The sequence below is a fragment of the Rhinichthys klamathensis genome, unplaced genomic scaffold (genome assembly GCF_029890125.1).
Source record: "Rhinichthys klamathensis goyatoka isolate OS25496 unplaced genomic scaffold, OSU_Roscu_1.1 h1tg000191l_1, whole genome shotgun sequence".
Taxonomy (NCBI): Eukaryota; Metazoa; Chordata; class Actinopteri; order Cypriniformes; family Leuciscidae; genus Rhinichthys; species Rhinichthys klamathensis.
The window spans coordinates 9,238,598-9,251,543 of NW_026606717.1; the positions used below are offsets into that span (position 1 = coordinate 9,238,598).

A 12,946-nucleotide genomic window follows, 5' to 3' on the forward strand; every position below is an offset into this window, starting at 1 on the left:
GTATTTAAAACTTGTTGTGACATGAGGGTTCTGGACCCCAGTTTGAAAACATTATTACAAGCTTACCGTTTTGAATCGACCTAAGGCAAGCAGATAGTTTTGAACACTTTATGTATTTTCTCAATTCATTTTGGATCATTTTTAACCCAAAAAAAGCTACGGACTGCAGCTTTAATTTAATATATATTTTCTGAAAACAAGTAATAATATTTGACATGATTGTAGTTCTCAATTAATATACAGTATCTTCTTTTAAGGGTGTTTTCATTGGAAAATAAGAAAACTAAAACACTGTTTAACCTTCTTTTTTCTACAGTGCTTTATATGATGTCAATGAGACATCCCTCAGATGTTTTTCGATTATAGATTTGTAAAACAGTGTTTTTTTAATTCCAGTGATAGGTGGATTTCCACGGGATATTCGATCATGCCTTTGCGTCATTACGTCACATCTGTACACACACATCTGTACACATAAAGAAGGAGTCTCGGCTAGTAGGCTATTGCGTGTGAGGATGTTGCAGGTGGAGATTTATAGCCTTTTCTCACTGCACTTGATATAATTAAACTTATCAATTTGATGGCGGATCCAGAAAGGTTCAAACGACAATCACCAGTGACAACTAGAGATTCACCCGCTGTAAAATGCAAACATTTTTGCATTTTGTTCGGACTTCGGAGTGGCTACAGAAAAAAAGAGACTGCAACCGGACCCATGCGAAAACAAGGATACATACCGGAAGGACATTAAATGTAACTGTAAATGTAATTGTTAACAATAACAATTTGAGAACAAAGTATAATTTGCACGGTTTTACGTGATATGATAAGCGATTGTTAGATTTAATCAGCTCGATTTACTGCAATGTCAGAACCAGAACAAAAGTGGATGTTACTTGTTCAGATGACATTTTCCGGTGAAAATTATTATGTTGGTCTTACTTCCAAAAAGAATAACCTGTGATTCTGAATGTCAGTATCCACACCGGCGCGGTGACTGACAGCCTCACACTCTCCTCAAACATTGGATTCATCCGCGCTGTGCCGTGTCGAGGCACAACTCTCGGAAAGTTGATAGTTCCGCGAATGACTGCAATTGCAGATTTTGAACAGAGATGGCGACAAAGAGGAAAAACTGCGGACTGCAGCTTTAATTTGATTCTTTTTTACCTCATTGGAATTTTTTAAGCAAAAATGTAAAAAAGTTTTGAGAGGTTTTATATTAATTGATAAAAAAAAAGTCTTCCTTTAAACGTATCTTTTTAAAATGTAATATTGATTGTAATTTAAATATTATTTAACGAATGTTTACAATTTGTTACTGGACAAAAATACAGATTAAGATATATTTGTTTAAGCAAAGATTCATTCATTCATTGCAGTGAGGCAAATTCTAATCAATTACTTCCAAATGACTTCCATTTAAAAATGTTTTAAGGAAAACTCATGAGCATCTTTTTTGCATTCATGTCATTAACCTGTTGTATTTCTCTCCCCCTTTCTTTTCCTCTCTTTCTGTCCACCTCTTTCTGCAGGATGGCATGGGTCACCTGCGTATCACAGAAAGAGGCCTGAAACTGGAGGGCGATTCGGAATTCCTTCAGCCGCTGTATGCCAAAGAAATCCAGTCCAGACCAGTAAGTGCACATCAGGGCCTGTCAGCATGGTGTCTGCGCGATAGCAAGGTGGACATACATTCTCTCTCTCACACAATGTCCGGGCGTAATAATATCAGTGAGGCTGCAGTGGATGGATGGCTTGATAATGTGTAGGGTGCTGGCGTTATCTCATCTGTCTAGCACGAGTGAGACTAGAGAGAGTGAAAGACAGAGTGATAGAAAGAAACAGACAGAGGAGATGAGGTGAGGTGAATAACAATGGCCTGATAGGACTGATATCCACTGCAGTAGGAATAAAAGGCTCACTCCAAGAATTAGACAAACACCACATGCTAAGATGACACCAGGAGAAATAACCAACTTACAAATATTCATATAAGCAGGGGTGCACATAACTGGTGCGCGTGTGTGGTAAAAAATAAACGATGAGCAGCAGAAAGCGCTGTTGAGTACCACCATTTGGGGCATTTTTGGGGTTAGGGACAAGTTTACTTACTGGAGTAGGATTTTTCTCCATCTCTGGTAAGATATCAATCATGATGATAAGTGTGTTCATTAATTATTAGGGGTGCAGCGGATTGCAGTTGATCCGTGATCCGTACGGACCTGGCCCCACGGTTCAGCACGCATATGATTCGCGGATTAACTGCTAAGTTTAACCATCAGAGAGTGAAAGTTTCTCATTTGGACTAGACTTGTAGTCGAGACCGCCTAAACCGAGACCAAGACACTACCAAGACCAGATGGTATCGAGACCAAGACAAGACCAAGACCAAGACCAAGACAGACCAAGTCGAGACCAAGACCAAGTCGAGACTAAGACCGAGACCAAGTCGAGACCGGAGGGGAAAAAAACATTAGTGTTGAAGCTAAGCAATAACTTGTCAAATGTTGTTTTGCATTTGCCTGCCTATCTCTGCTGATTTCGAAGTCTCCAAATGAATCCATTCTGCAACTTTTAAATACATAATTATATTTTTAAAAACGAAATTATAGGCTTAAGTGCAGGATCCGAAAGTTGGTCGTTTTTGTCGCTATGGTTACACACACACACACACACACACACACACACCGTTGGCGGTGCGCTCAAAGTCATCTGTCAGTTGTGCAGTTACCCAAAATCTCCTGAATGAAGGTAAAACCCATCATGTCACTGATATGTGTTTTACTAAATATTAATATATCAAAAACTGTACATGATATGTGTTTTTTAAATCAAGTGATCAAAGTGCTCGTTGCCGCTGCGATCAGTGGCGCGGATACAGTGTTTTCTCGCGTGGCTCGCGCGCACCGCACTGTTTTCACTCGGACGCGCGCTTCAATACATTGCGGATATCGTCGTGGATATTGTAGTATTGTATTGCTCAATCCCCTGACCACTATGTCGGTCTGAGACAGCGAGACCTAGACAAGACCGAGAGGTCCGAGACCAAGACAAGACCGAGACCAAAGACCGTCAAGGCCGTGACAAGACCGAGACCACGTAAAAGTGGTCTCGAGACCGGTCTCGAGACCAAGACCGGTCTCGAGACATACATCACTAATTTGGACGTGTTTTTCCTTGCCAATTTACACATTCATACGACTTTAAATGTGGCAGCAGAGACGGAAATCGTGACTCGCGCGCTGTTATCTGCACACACCCGAAGCGCGCAGCAAGAGAGAGAGAGAGAGAGAGAGAGAGAGGAACGTTTCAGACAGCGCTCGAACACTCTATTGATTCCTCTTTCTCGTTTACTTGCGCTTGAACGGAAACATACAAAATGATGTCAAAATACCCGTCTCGGCAAGTATTCTCTCGGTTACGTCATAAGTGAACAGTTGAGAAAGAAACCGGATGCGTGTCAGGATATTTGGTCCGTGCATTCCGTCGTAAAGTGACAGCGGCCTAATATTCCTGCTCTTGTCTGTGTCATTAATGTTAATAGAATAAAATACAGCTTTAACAAAGATGAACCTATATTTAATTTCTACAGTGAACAAATAGTGTTATTTTACATTTAGGCTGCTTGTAGGATAAGTGTGCCGCGTAAAGTGTGAGAAGCAAGCAGCATCTCCAGGTGCTCTCTTGAGAACCAGACCAAAAAAGTTATGTGCACCCCTGTTTATAAATGTGTGATTCTAAAACGTAAATGTTCATGTTTACATAGACTCTAAATGTACATTGTTAATATTTGACAGGTTCGAAAACATAAGCATTTTGCTTATTAACAACATAGAATGTTGAATTAATTAAATAAATGGGTTGATTTCATTGTATTTAATAAATGAAATTAATTAAATGGTATTACGTTTATTTCATGCATTTACCAAATTATCTATCTATCTATCTATCTATCTATCTATCTATCTATCTATATATCTATCTATCTATCTATCTATCTATCTATCTATCTATCTATCTATCTATCTATCTATCTATCTATCTATCTATCTATCTATCTATCTATCTATCTATCTATCTATCTATCTCTGTCTGTCTAAACTGTTTTTTTAATTTACATAAAAATGATTGCTCTGAAATAAAACGATTTAATATTGATTGAATATTTTAATTTATATTAATTTAAATACTCATGGCATTGCACTATACCAGCACAGATTCAGTTGGATTGGGGATGGTTTGTGAATATTGTGCAGGTTTTGATACTGAAAAAGTGCCATGAATTAACCTGAGATCTTTCATAATTCCATTTAAAATAATAATGTTTTTTTTTTTTTAAACATAAATTTTCAGATGCTTTCATTCAAAGCAAGTTGCAGAAGATGCATTGCAGGAACATTCCCATAAAGTGTCATAGGCACAGAACTGTAACCACAGTAACTCACCAGCTGTTGCCACATTTCTAGTTCATAGCAACCTGGGGATGCATCTACCAACCAATTGATCCGCTAGTGCTTAACTGACTGCCCCTTACTGAAGCATACAAAATGTTTAATGGAATTTTACTTTTTAAATAAAGGATATCAAATAATCAGAGCCGGACAGTAACGGAGTACATTTACTTGAGTACAGTACTTGAGTACAATTTTGAGGGATCTGTACTTTACTCGAGTATCATTTTTGGGGATTACTCATGACTTTACTCAAGTACATTTGAGAGGCAAATATTGTACTCTTTACTCCACTACATTTCTATCCATAACCGTGAGTACCCGTTACTTCTAAAAAAAAAAAAAAAAAGGAAAAAAGAAAAATCTCGGAAACCCTCAATTTGTTGTTTCCCTCTCAAACGTGATTGGATTGTGCAGGTGCCACTGATTGGGACAGCCTATCAGCAATCACCTTCAGCTTTCCGCCAAAGTCAACTCCATGGTCAGATTTAGATGAGAGACGAAACAGGTTCAAATGTGGGTGCAAAAAATCCATTAAAACTCTAGCAGAGGTTTGTCAGAGCGTTGCCATTGTGCATTGCTTTGTGGGCAAGTGAGAAATGTTAAATAAAGCAACATGGTAAAAAGATGAAAATGACTTCCAATTCCTTTTAGATTATCAAAGGTATTAACATTAACATTTTTCATAACTCCATGTAGGACGTTTCTGTACATAAATGTAAGTACGGTTCGCGTACCTACCCCGAAGTGATAAAATAAAATTCTGCATTAAATTTATAGGCAAAGACAAGTAGTTTGTTTAGGCATGGTTTGTAGGGAATTACAAACCTGCACACATATATTCGAACACACATAACTATAGAATCAATTCTTAATGCACATGTGAACGCCATCAGCGTTTATCACAGGTTCAGTTTAAAGTCTATTTAGAGAGAACGGTGTCGTCTTAGCGGCCCCTAATTTAATAACAAATGATCATTTCGACGGAAGTGAATCAATCAAAACTAACTTTAGCTGGAAATAACATTATTCAAGAATCGCTATAAAGCCAAAAGAATCTCTGTTACCTTAAATTATATGTTTATCTCTGTAAAGCTGCTTTGAAACAATCTACATTGTTAAAAGCGCTATATAAATGAAGATGACTTGACTTGACACTGTGGCAGTAGTAATGCAATATTTAGAAAATTTACTCTTGTACTCTTGATACTCAAGTACTTTTAAAAACAAGTACTTCAGTACTTTTACTTAAGTAGACATCTGACTGTAGTACTTTTACTTGTACTTGAGTAAAATTTAGCAAGGGGTATCTGTACTTTTACTCAAGTAACGAAGCTGTGTACTCTGTCCGCCTCTGCAAATAATATACTATAATTATATCAGATTTCTTGAAATAGAAAGTAAACGTTCACTACTACGTCTACAACATCGAAAACGTACAATCTAACATAAAACGGAAAAAAACAAAAGGTTTGAAATATTAAATTTGAAGCATCATCACAAAAGAGAGTGTGAAATAATGAAGAAATTATTTCACACTCTCTTTTGTGATGATGCCTTCAAATTTAATATTCCAAACCTTTTGTTTTTTTCGTTGTATGTTAGATTGTACATTTTAGATGTTATAGACGTTTAGATGTTTTATTCAGAAGGTCACAGCGTATGAATAATTGAACACCTGTTGCATTCCTGATGTTTCTCTGTGTAAACAACTCTCCACCAGTATCAGCATATGATGAATCTGGTTCACATTTCTATTACATTGAGACTTTAATGTCAAAATGAAATCAGAATTGACCTTGTTTACTTTGTCATTGCACATTTTAGTTTTTATTCTGCACGATTCACACACACACAAAAAAAAGTCTTCTTTAAAGGTGACATATTATGCTCATTCTCACAAGATGTATTATAAATCTATGGAGTCCCCAGAATGTGTCTGGGAAATTTCAGCTCAAAATACCCCCCAGATCATTTATTATAGCTTGTCAAAGTTGCCCCTTTTTGGGTGTGACCAAAATCGCGCCGTTTTTGTGTGTCCCTTTAAATGCAAATGAGCTGCTGCTCCCCGCCCCCGTTCAGAAGACGGACAATCCTTTACACGAGCTTCGGATACTCTGGCAATAACAAAACACGCAAATGGTAACACTTTAGAATACGGTTCCTTCGTTAATGAATAATTACACAGGAACAAATGAGTAACACAATATTAACAATCTAGTAACTACTATTAACTAACAAGAAATTCTGATTAACAAATTAGTAAGTAATAGCGCACAGATGAAAGTGGTAGTTCACTATTAACTAGTTGATAACTACTATTTTTTTAATGCTTTCCAGATAACTACTGAAAAAGATTAATAATTCACGCAAAACTAATCAATTACTAATGCAGGACAAATGACTAGCACTACATTAACATTAATAACTGCTACTGTAAACAAATACACAAGGTTTATCAATATGCATAATAGCATAGCAGACTTATGATTTGGGAAATAATTAGCCTATGCTCTCTCCTAGAGAACTATTTATCAACTGAATAATTTTAAAGAAATGGCTTTTTAAATGCAGTTGTCGGGACCTTAGTTGTCCTGTAGTGAAAAAAAAAAAGTTTTTATTTATGTCTCCTAGCTCATATACGTGTGTGCAAATATCTTGTAAAGGATTAGATTCTACACTTTAGGATTGGCTTTTCATGTAAGAATCATGGTAACTAACTAGTAATGACTCAAGTGTTACTACATAGTTCTAAAGGAATTACTAATTATTTGGATCCGTATTCTAAAGTGAAGATCATGGGAACTAACCAGTAGTTACTACATACTTCTATGGTAATTACTATCTAAAACTTCACCAAAAACCTCAAAAGCTTAAAAGAATTAGTAATTCCTTGTAGAAGTATGTAGTAACACTTGAGTAATTACTAGTTAGTTACCATGATCTTCACTTTAGAATACGGATCCAAATAATTAGTCATTCCTTTAGAAGTATGTAGTAACACTTGAGTCATTACTAGTTAGTTACCATGATTCTTACAGTAGTTCTCTGGGAAGCATTAAAAAAAAGTAGTTATTGATTAGTTAATAGTGAACTACCACTTTCATCTGTGCGCTATTACTTACTAATTTGTTAATCAGAATTTCTTTTTAGTTAATAGTAGTTACTAGATTGTTAATATTGTGTTACTCATTTGTTCCTGTGTAGTTATTCATTAACGAAGGAACCGTATTCTAAAGTGTTACCACGCAAATTTTCAGTCGAATCTCAGAAATAACCAATGGGGGTAATCCATCAGCCGGAAACTGAAGTCTCCCCGGGCGCCGCCATAGCAAGCCTTTACCTGCTGTTAGCATTCCATTGACTCCCATTCATTTTGGCGTCACTTTGACAGCGAATAACTTTACATCTGAGGCGTTTAAAGACTCTATTTGTCCATTGTTTATTTCTAAAGAAACACGACAATGTATAAAATGCTCCATTACCTTGTATCTTACGTTATGGCCCCGTAGAAGCAGTTTTTGTAAAAATAGGCTAACGATTGCGTCATAACACGCGACTCTCTGTCGCACAGTACAGAAATTACCGTATAGACAGAAGTAGAAGCGCGCGCACAAACGGGGGTATTTGCGCTTAAATAGTCACACACAAAGTAATGTCAAAATGCCGGTCTTGGCGAGTATAAACGTAAACATACATATTTTTAAGTGAACGTAAACAGTTGTGTAACAGTATAGGCTAATGGATCTGTGTGTCAGGTCTTAAAGTATCAGCAGCCGAATATACTGTACATACTGCCAAATAATGAGATTAAATTAAAATATCTATATGGAAGTTTTTCCCCATGGTATCGTTGTGAAAATTGTGGACAATGAAAATGTTGAGTGGCTAGTAACTTTGGAAAACCACTAGCCACAGTGGCTGGTGAGCAAAAAAGTTAATGTCAACAACCAAAAAAAAAAAAAAAAAAACTTTAGAATTTAAGATGTAATTATGTATTTTCCTGATTTTAATTTCCTCAATGACAAGGAGTTTAATGAAAGATAAGTGCAAGTCATAGAAAATATAGCTTGTGTTCCTCTTAATTAGCCTCACACAACTGCAGTAGACTTTTTTTTTCTGTTTCTGTCTATTTCTGCAGATGTTCTCACAATAATGAAGAGCATCTAAAAGAAAGCATTTTACACTTGAGTTAATACAGAGCAGCAAAACTAAAATGCATAATTTAAATTAAAGACGTATCTCTAGCTTTTAATGTGCAACACAATAGTATCTTTATTTAAAGAGTCAACTGGAGCATGAAATATTGTTCTAGATTATGACAGAGATCTGTATTTTTTTTTTTTTTTTTTTTTTTTTTTTTAGCTGTATACAGATGAATGCCTTGTTTTTGATTTTTTTTTTTTTTATCTATTCTTGGAGGAGACCATCTGCCCAACACTTAAATCAACCCAGACATGCATGCTGTGTTAATTTTTGATCGGCCCCTAAGCATAGAGAGAAATCTTTACCAAGTGTTTGCACAGTACCCTGCCTAGGAGAGAATTCACAAATGCTTATATTGTGCACTCACAGGTGAACGTGTAACACTGCAAAATCATTTTTAACGAGAATTGTCTTATTTTCCTGATACAATATTTAAACAGCCTTAAAACAAGACACATTCACCTGATAAGCATGACTACATAAATTATTAAGACTTGTTTTCAGAGAATGTATCTTGATTGCGTGTATTTTGCACTGGCAGATTTTTTCAGTAGTTTTAAGCAGAATAACAATTGAACACATATATACATACATATATACATACGTATATATATATATATATATATAGAGAGAGAGAGAGAGAGAGAGAGAGAGAGAGAGAGAGAGTGTGTGTTCAGGTAGAAATAGCTCTTTAAAGGTGCAGTAAGCAATTTCTGATAAACAATGTTGAAAGTGGATTGGACCGATCACCACAACAAACTTGTAGCCAATCAGCAGCAGGGAGTGTATCCACTCATGATGGGGGAGGAGAGAGAGTGAGCAATAGGGAGATTTGAAGAAAGACTGTTGAAAGAGAGACGGCTGAGTGACATTACATTCCATGTCGTTAGTGCGTCATCTTCGGTTTATTTTTCATGAAGCATTATTTTGCCTTGCTTGTACTATGATAAAGAGACATCTACTCGAGCATTACGTGTAGGGATGCACCGATACCAGTATCGGTATCAGGCCCGATACTGAGCTCATGTACTCGTAAAAATGTTTCGATACCAAGAACCGATACCAGGCAGCGTTTGTACACTGAACACGGACAACAGAGAGTATAATGGGATAAAAAAAGAGGGCTGTCCATGAAGAAAATGTATCTTATTAGTGGAATATTAAACAAAATATAGTAACATAGCTGTGGTGCGCGAGCTGATAAGAGAAAAACACGCAGTGGATTGAGCGCATCACTTTTTTACAGACGTCAGTGGAAAGTTTGTAGTTCAGTCGGATGTCAATGGCAAAGAAAGTAAAATGAGGCATGATGTAGCTTATCATTTACGTTAACTAATGAGAGAGAGAGAGAGAGAGAGAGAGAGAGAGAGAGAGAGAGAGAGAGAGAGAGAGAGAGAGAGAGAGAGAGAGAGCACTTCTGTTGAATGCTCTTGATTGCTGATCGTTCACTCAGCACGTGTTATTTGGATTCAAACTAAATCGTATATGTAAGTAAAACATGAACTGAATACTGAAATGAATTGTCTTTCACATCTCTTGCTTGTACTGACGAATTCAAGTGAACATAGACAGTATATTTAAATGGGGTCCGTGCCTTCGGTCTTAAAGGGGCAGCAGTCTTATAAACCTGCTGCTGTATTTTAATGTTAATCAAACAAAGGACAAATAAATTACTCACTGCTCTCTTGACTAAATAGGCTACCTTTTGTAACTTTACAAAAAGATCCATCTATATTTAATTAAAGCTGCTGTCCGTAACTTTTTTGGGTTAAAAATTATCCAAAATAATAATAATTAAAAAAAACATAACCAGCCAGTGTTCAAAAATATCTGCTTGCTTTTGCCCGATTCAAAACGGTTAGCTTGTAATAATGATTTTAATTCCAGTGGTACTGGTGGATTTCCGCGGGAAATTCGAGCATGTCTTTGCGTCATTACGTCACATCTGTACACATAAAGAAGGCGTCCCGGCTAGTCGGCTATATTGCGTGAGGATGTTGGAGGTGGACATTTTTAGCCTTTTCTCACAGCATTAAATAATTAAACTTATGGCGGATCCAGAAAGGTTCAAACGACAATCACCAGTGACAACTGGACATTCACCACTTGTAAAACCCCAAATAATTCGGACTTCGGAGTGGGTAACGTTAGAGAAAAAAGAGACTGCAACTGGCCCACGCGAAAACAAGGATAAACATCGGTTCAAAACGGACGCAGAGACGGCTTTTTTTCTTTTAGGACAGGTAAGACATTTCAATAGTTCAATCGTGTAACAGTAGCACACTTGTTCGCTTAATTCACACAGTTACGGAGTTTCCTGTCTTTATTCGTTTAGCTATTATGGTAAATATTTTGTGCTAGCTATGAGAGGGAGCAATTCACCTCTACTCCAAGCAAACCAAACCGGCCTCCTCCGAAATTATATATAGTTTTAAATATGCATCGGATTACAGATACGTGTTTTTTTTCTTTTCTTTTTTCTCAAAGAAAACCAGTAAAGAAACATTAATTTATTGGTATGACAATTAGAAATTAGACTGCACAGAAATAGAAACTGAACTACAGGGTAATCATAGTACACATTAAATGTAGTCACAATGCTGATGTTGATAATTTGAGAACAAAGTATAATTTGAAAGGTTTGACGCGATCGTTATATTTAATCAGCACGATTTACTGCAAGGCTTTCCCCCCTTAGTTGATGTGGATGTTACTTACTTGTTCAGATGACATTTTCCGATGAAAATTCGTATGTTGTCATGGTCATACTGTAGGCCTACTTCCAAAAGTAGAATGTGTGATTCTGAATGCCAGTTTCCACATCGGCGCGGTGACTGACAGACTCGCAGTCTCAAAACATTGTGTTCATCCGCGCTGTTTCATGCCGATGTGCAACTCACGCAAAGTTAATAATTCCGCGAATAACTGCAATTACAGATTTCAAACAGAGATGGCGACAAAGAGGAAAAATGCCGGACTGCAGCTTTAATTCGGTAATGAATATGCAGTGTTTTTTTCACATTTGAATGATTACTGTAGTTTTTGTTGTAGTATCAAAATTGGAATAAAGAATTGATATTTCACTGGTGTCTAAACATTTGTACCACTGACCCAATCCTCAGCACTGATCCTTCTGGAGCTGCTCTAAATATGTACTGTATTATTAAATGAAAGATAAAATATGATAGAGCAATAGAATGAAGAGTGAAAGTAACAGAAGCCCATACAATGCATTTTAGCAGACTTAATTAAGCATGAAAATAACTGAAGGAAATATTTTTTTGATGAACAAATTAAGCCAACTAATATGATTTATATTATTTTGGTTTCTCTACCAATACATTTAAAAATTACAAATGCAGTGAAAATACAGGTATTGGTTATACGGTATCGGCGAGTACCAAAAATGAAAGTATCGGTAAACTCGTTCTGGAAAAAGTGGTATCGGTGCATCCCTAATTACGTGTTTGAGAATTTGGGGGGCGGAGCAATGAGCAATGGTGTGTTTGTTTGAGTTGATTTGGAATATCAACAGTGTTCAACAATGATTCTCAGAAATCGCTTACTGTGCCTTTAACGTAACAATTGCAGGTTACAACTTTTTACAGTGTGGAAGACAATTTATAATTTTCTCTCTTTTTTTTTTTTTTTTTGCATTACAAGTAAAAATTTTGAATTTATTATTTATTTATTTTTTATCTTTTAACTCTTCTTTTTAATGTCAGGGAAGCCCATTGTTCCTGCAGTCTTCTAAGAACGTGTCTGTCAACATCCTCAACGAAAAGAAGCAATTAGTATCTCAACTCGTTGCAGGTAAGCACACAAATACAAACACACTCGAGCTAAGAATTGTTTAAAAACCCTCATGCAACCCCTTTGTGCTAATTACAATGGTCTTGCTCCCCAAGATTTCGCAGACTATAAATCGGAATGAAGATTTCTCGCCCCATCTCTGTGGGCGTTTATATTAGGGTAGATAGCATGAAATGAAATATTCACTGAACTCAGGAGGCGACTATATGGGCCAATCCGCTCACAGGAGGAAAATGAATCCAGGCAGCTATAATGTTAGATTTTATGGGACAGATGGTTAAATGACTATTTTGAAAGAGTTAAAGGGTTATTTGATAGCCAGATTGTTAGAGTCTCATCCTTCTCATGATGTAGCCTTTATAACTGTGACTAGAGACTTCATTACAGCGCAGTAATTGCATGTGCACGGATGCATGTACTATTAAGTCCTGGTTAATAGCAAGGCTATATTTTAATGAAAGTAATTTTGCCTC

The 12,946-nt window shown here is 36.5% G+C and overlaps 1 protein-coding gene across 2 annotated transcripts in view; it reads left to right on the top strand.

The window, feature by feature from the left end:
- The window catches only part of sgcd (sarcoglycan, delta (dystrophin-associated glycoprotein)), a 215,553-nt gene that overhangs the window by 138,776 nt on the left and 63,831 nt on the right, over window positions 1–12,946 (top strand). For both annotated transcript variants that reach the window (XM_056262310.1, XM_056262309.1), the window contains exons 3-4: window positions 1,536–1,637; window positions 12,386–12,473. In XM_056262310.1, the coding sequence (XP_056118285.1) occupies window positions 1,536–1,637; window positions 12,386–12,473 (190 nt within the window). The remainder of the gene's footprint in view (window positions 1–1,535; window positions 1,638–12,385; window positions 12,474–12,946) is intronic.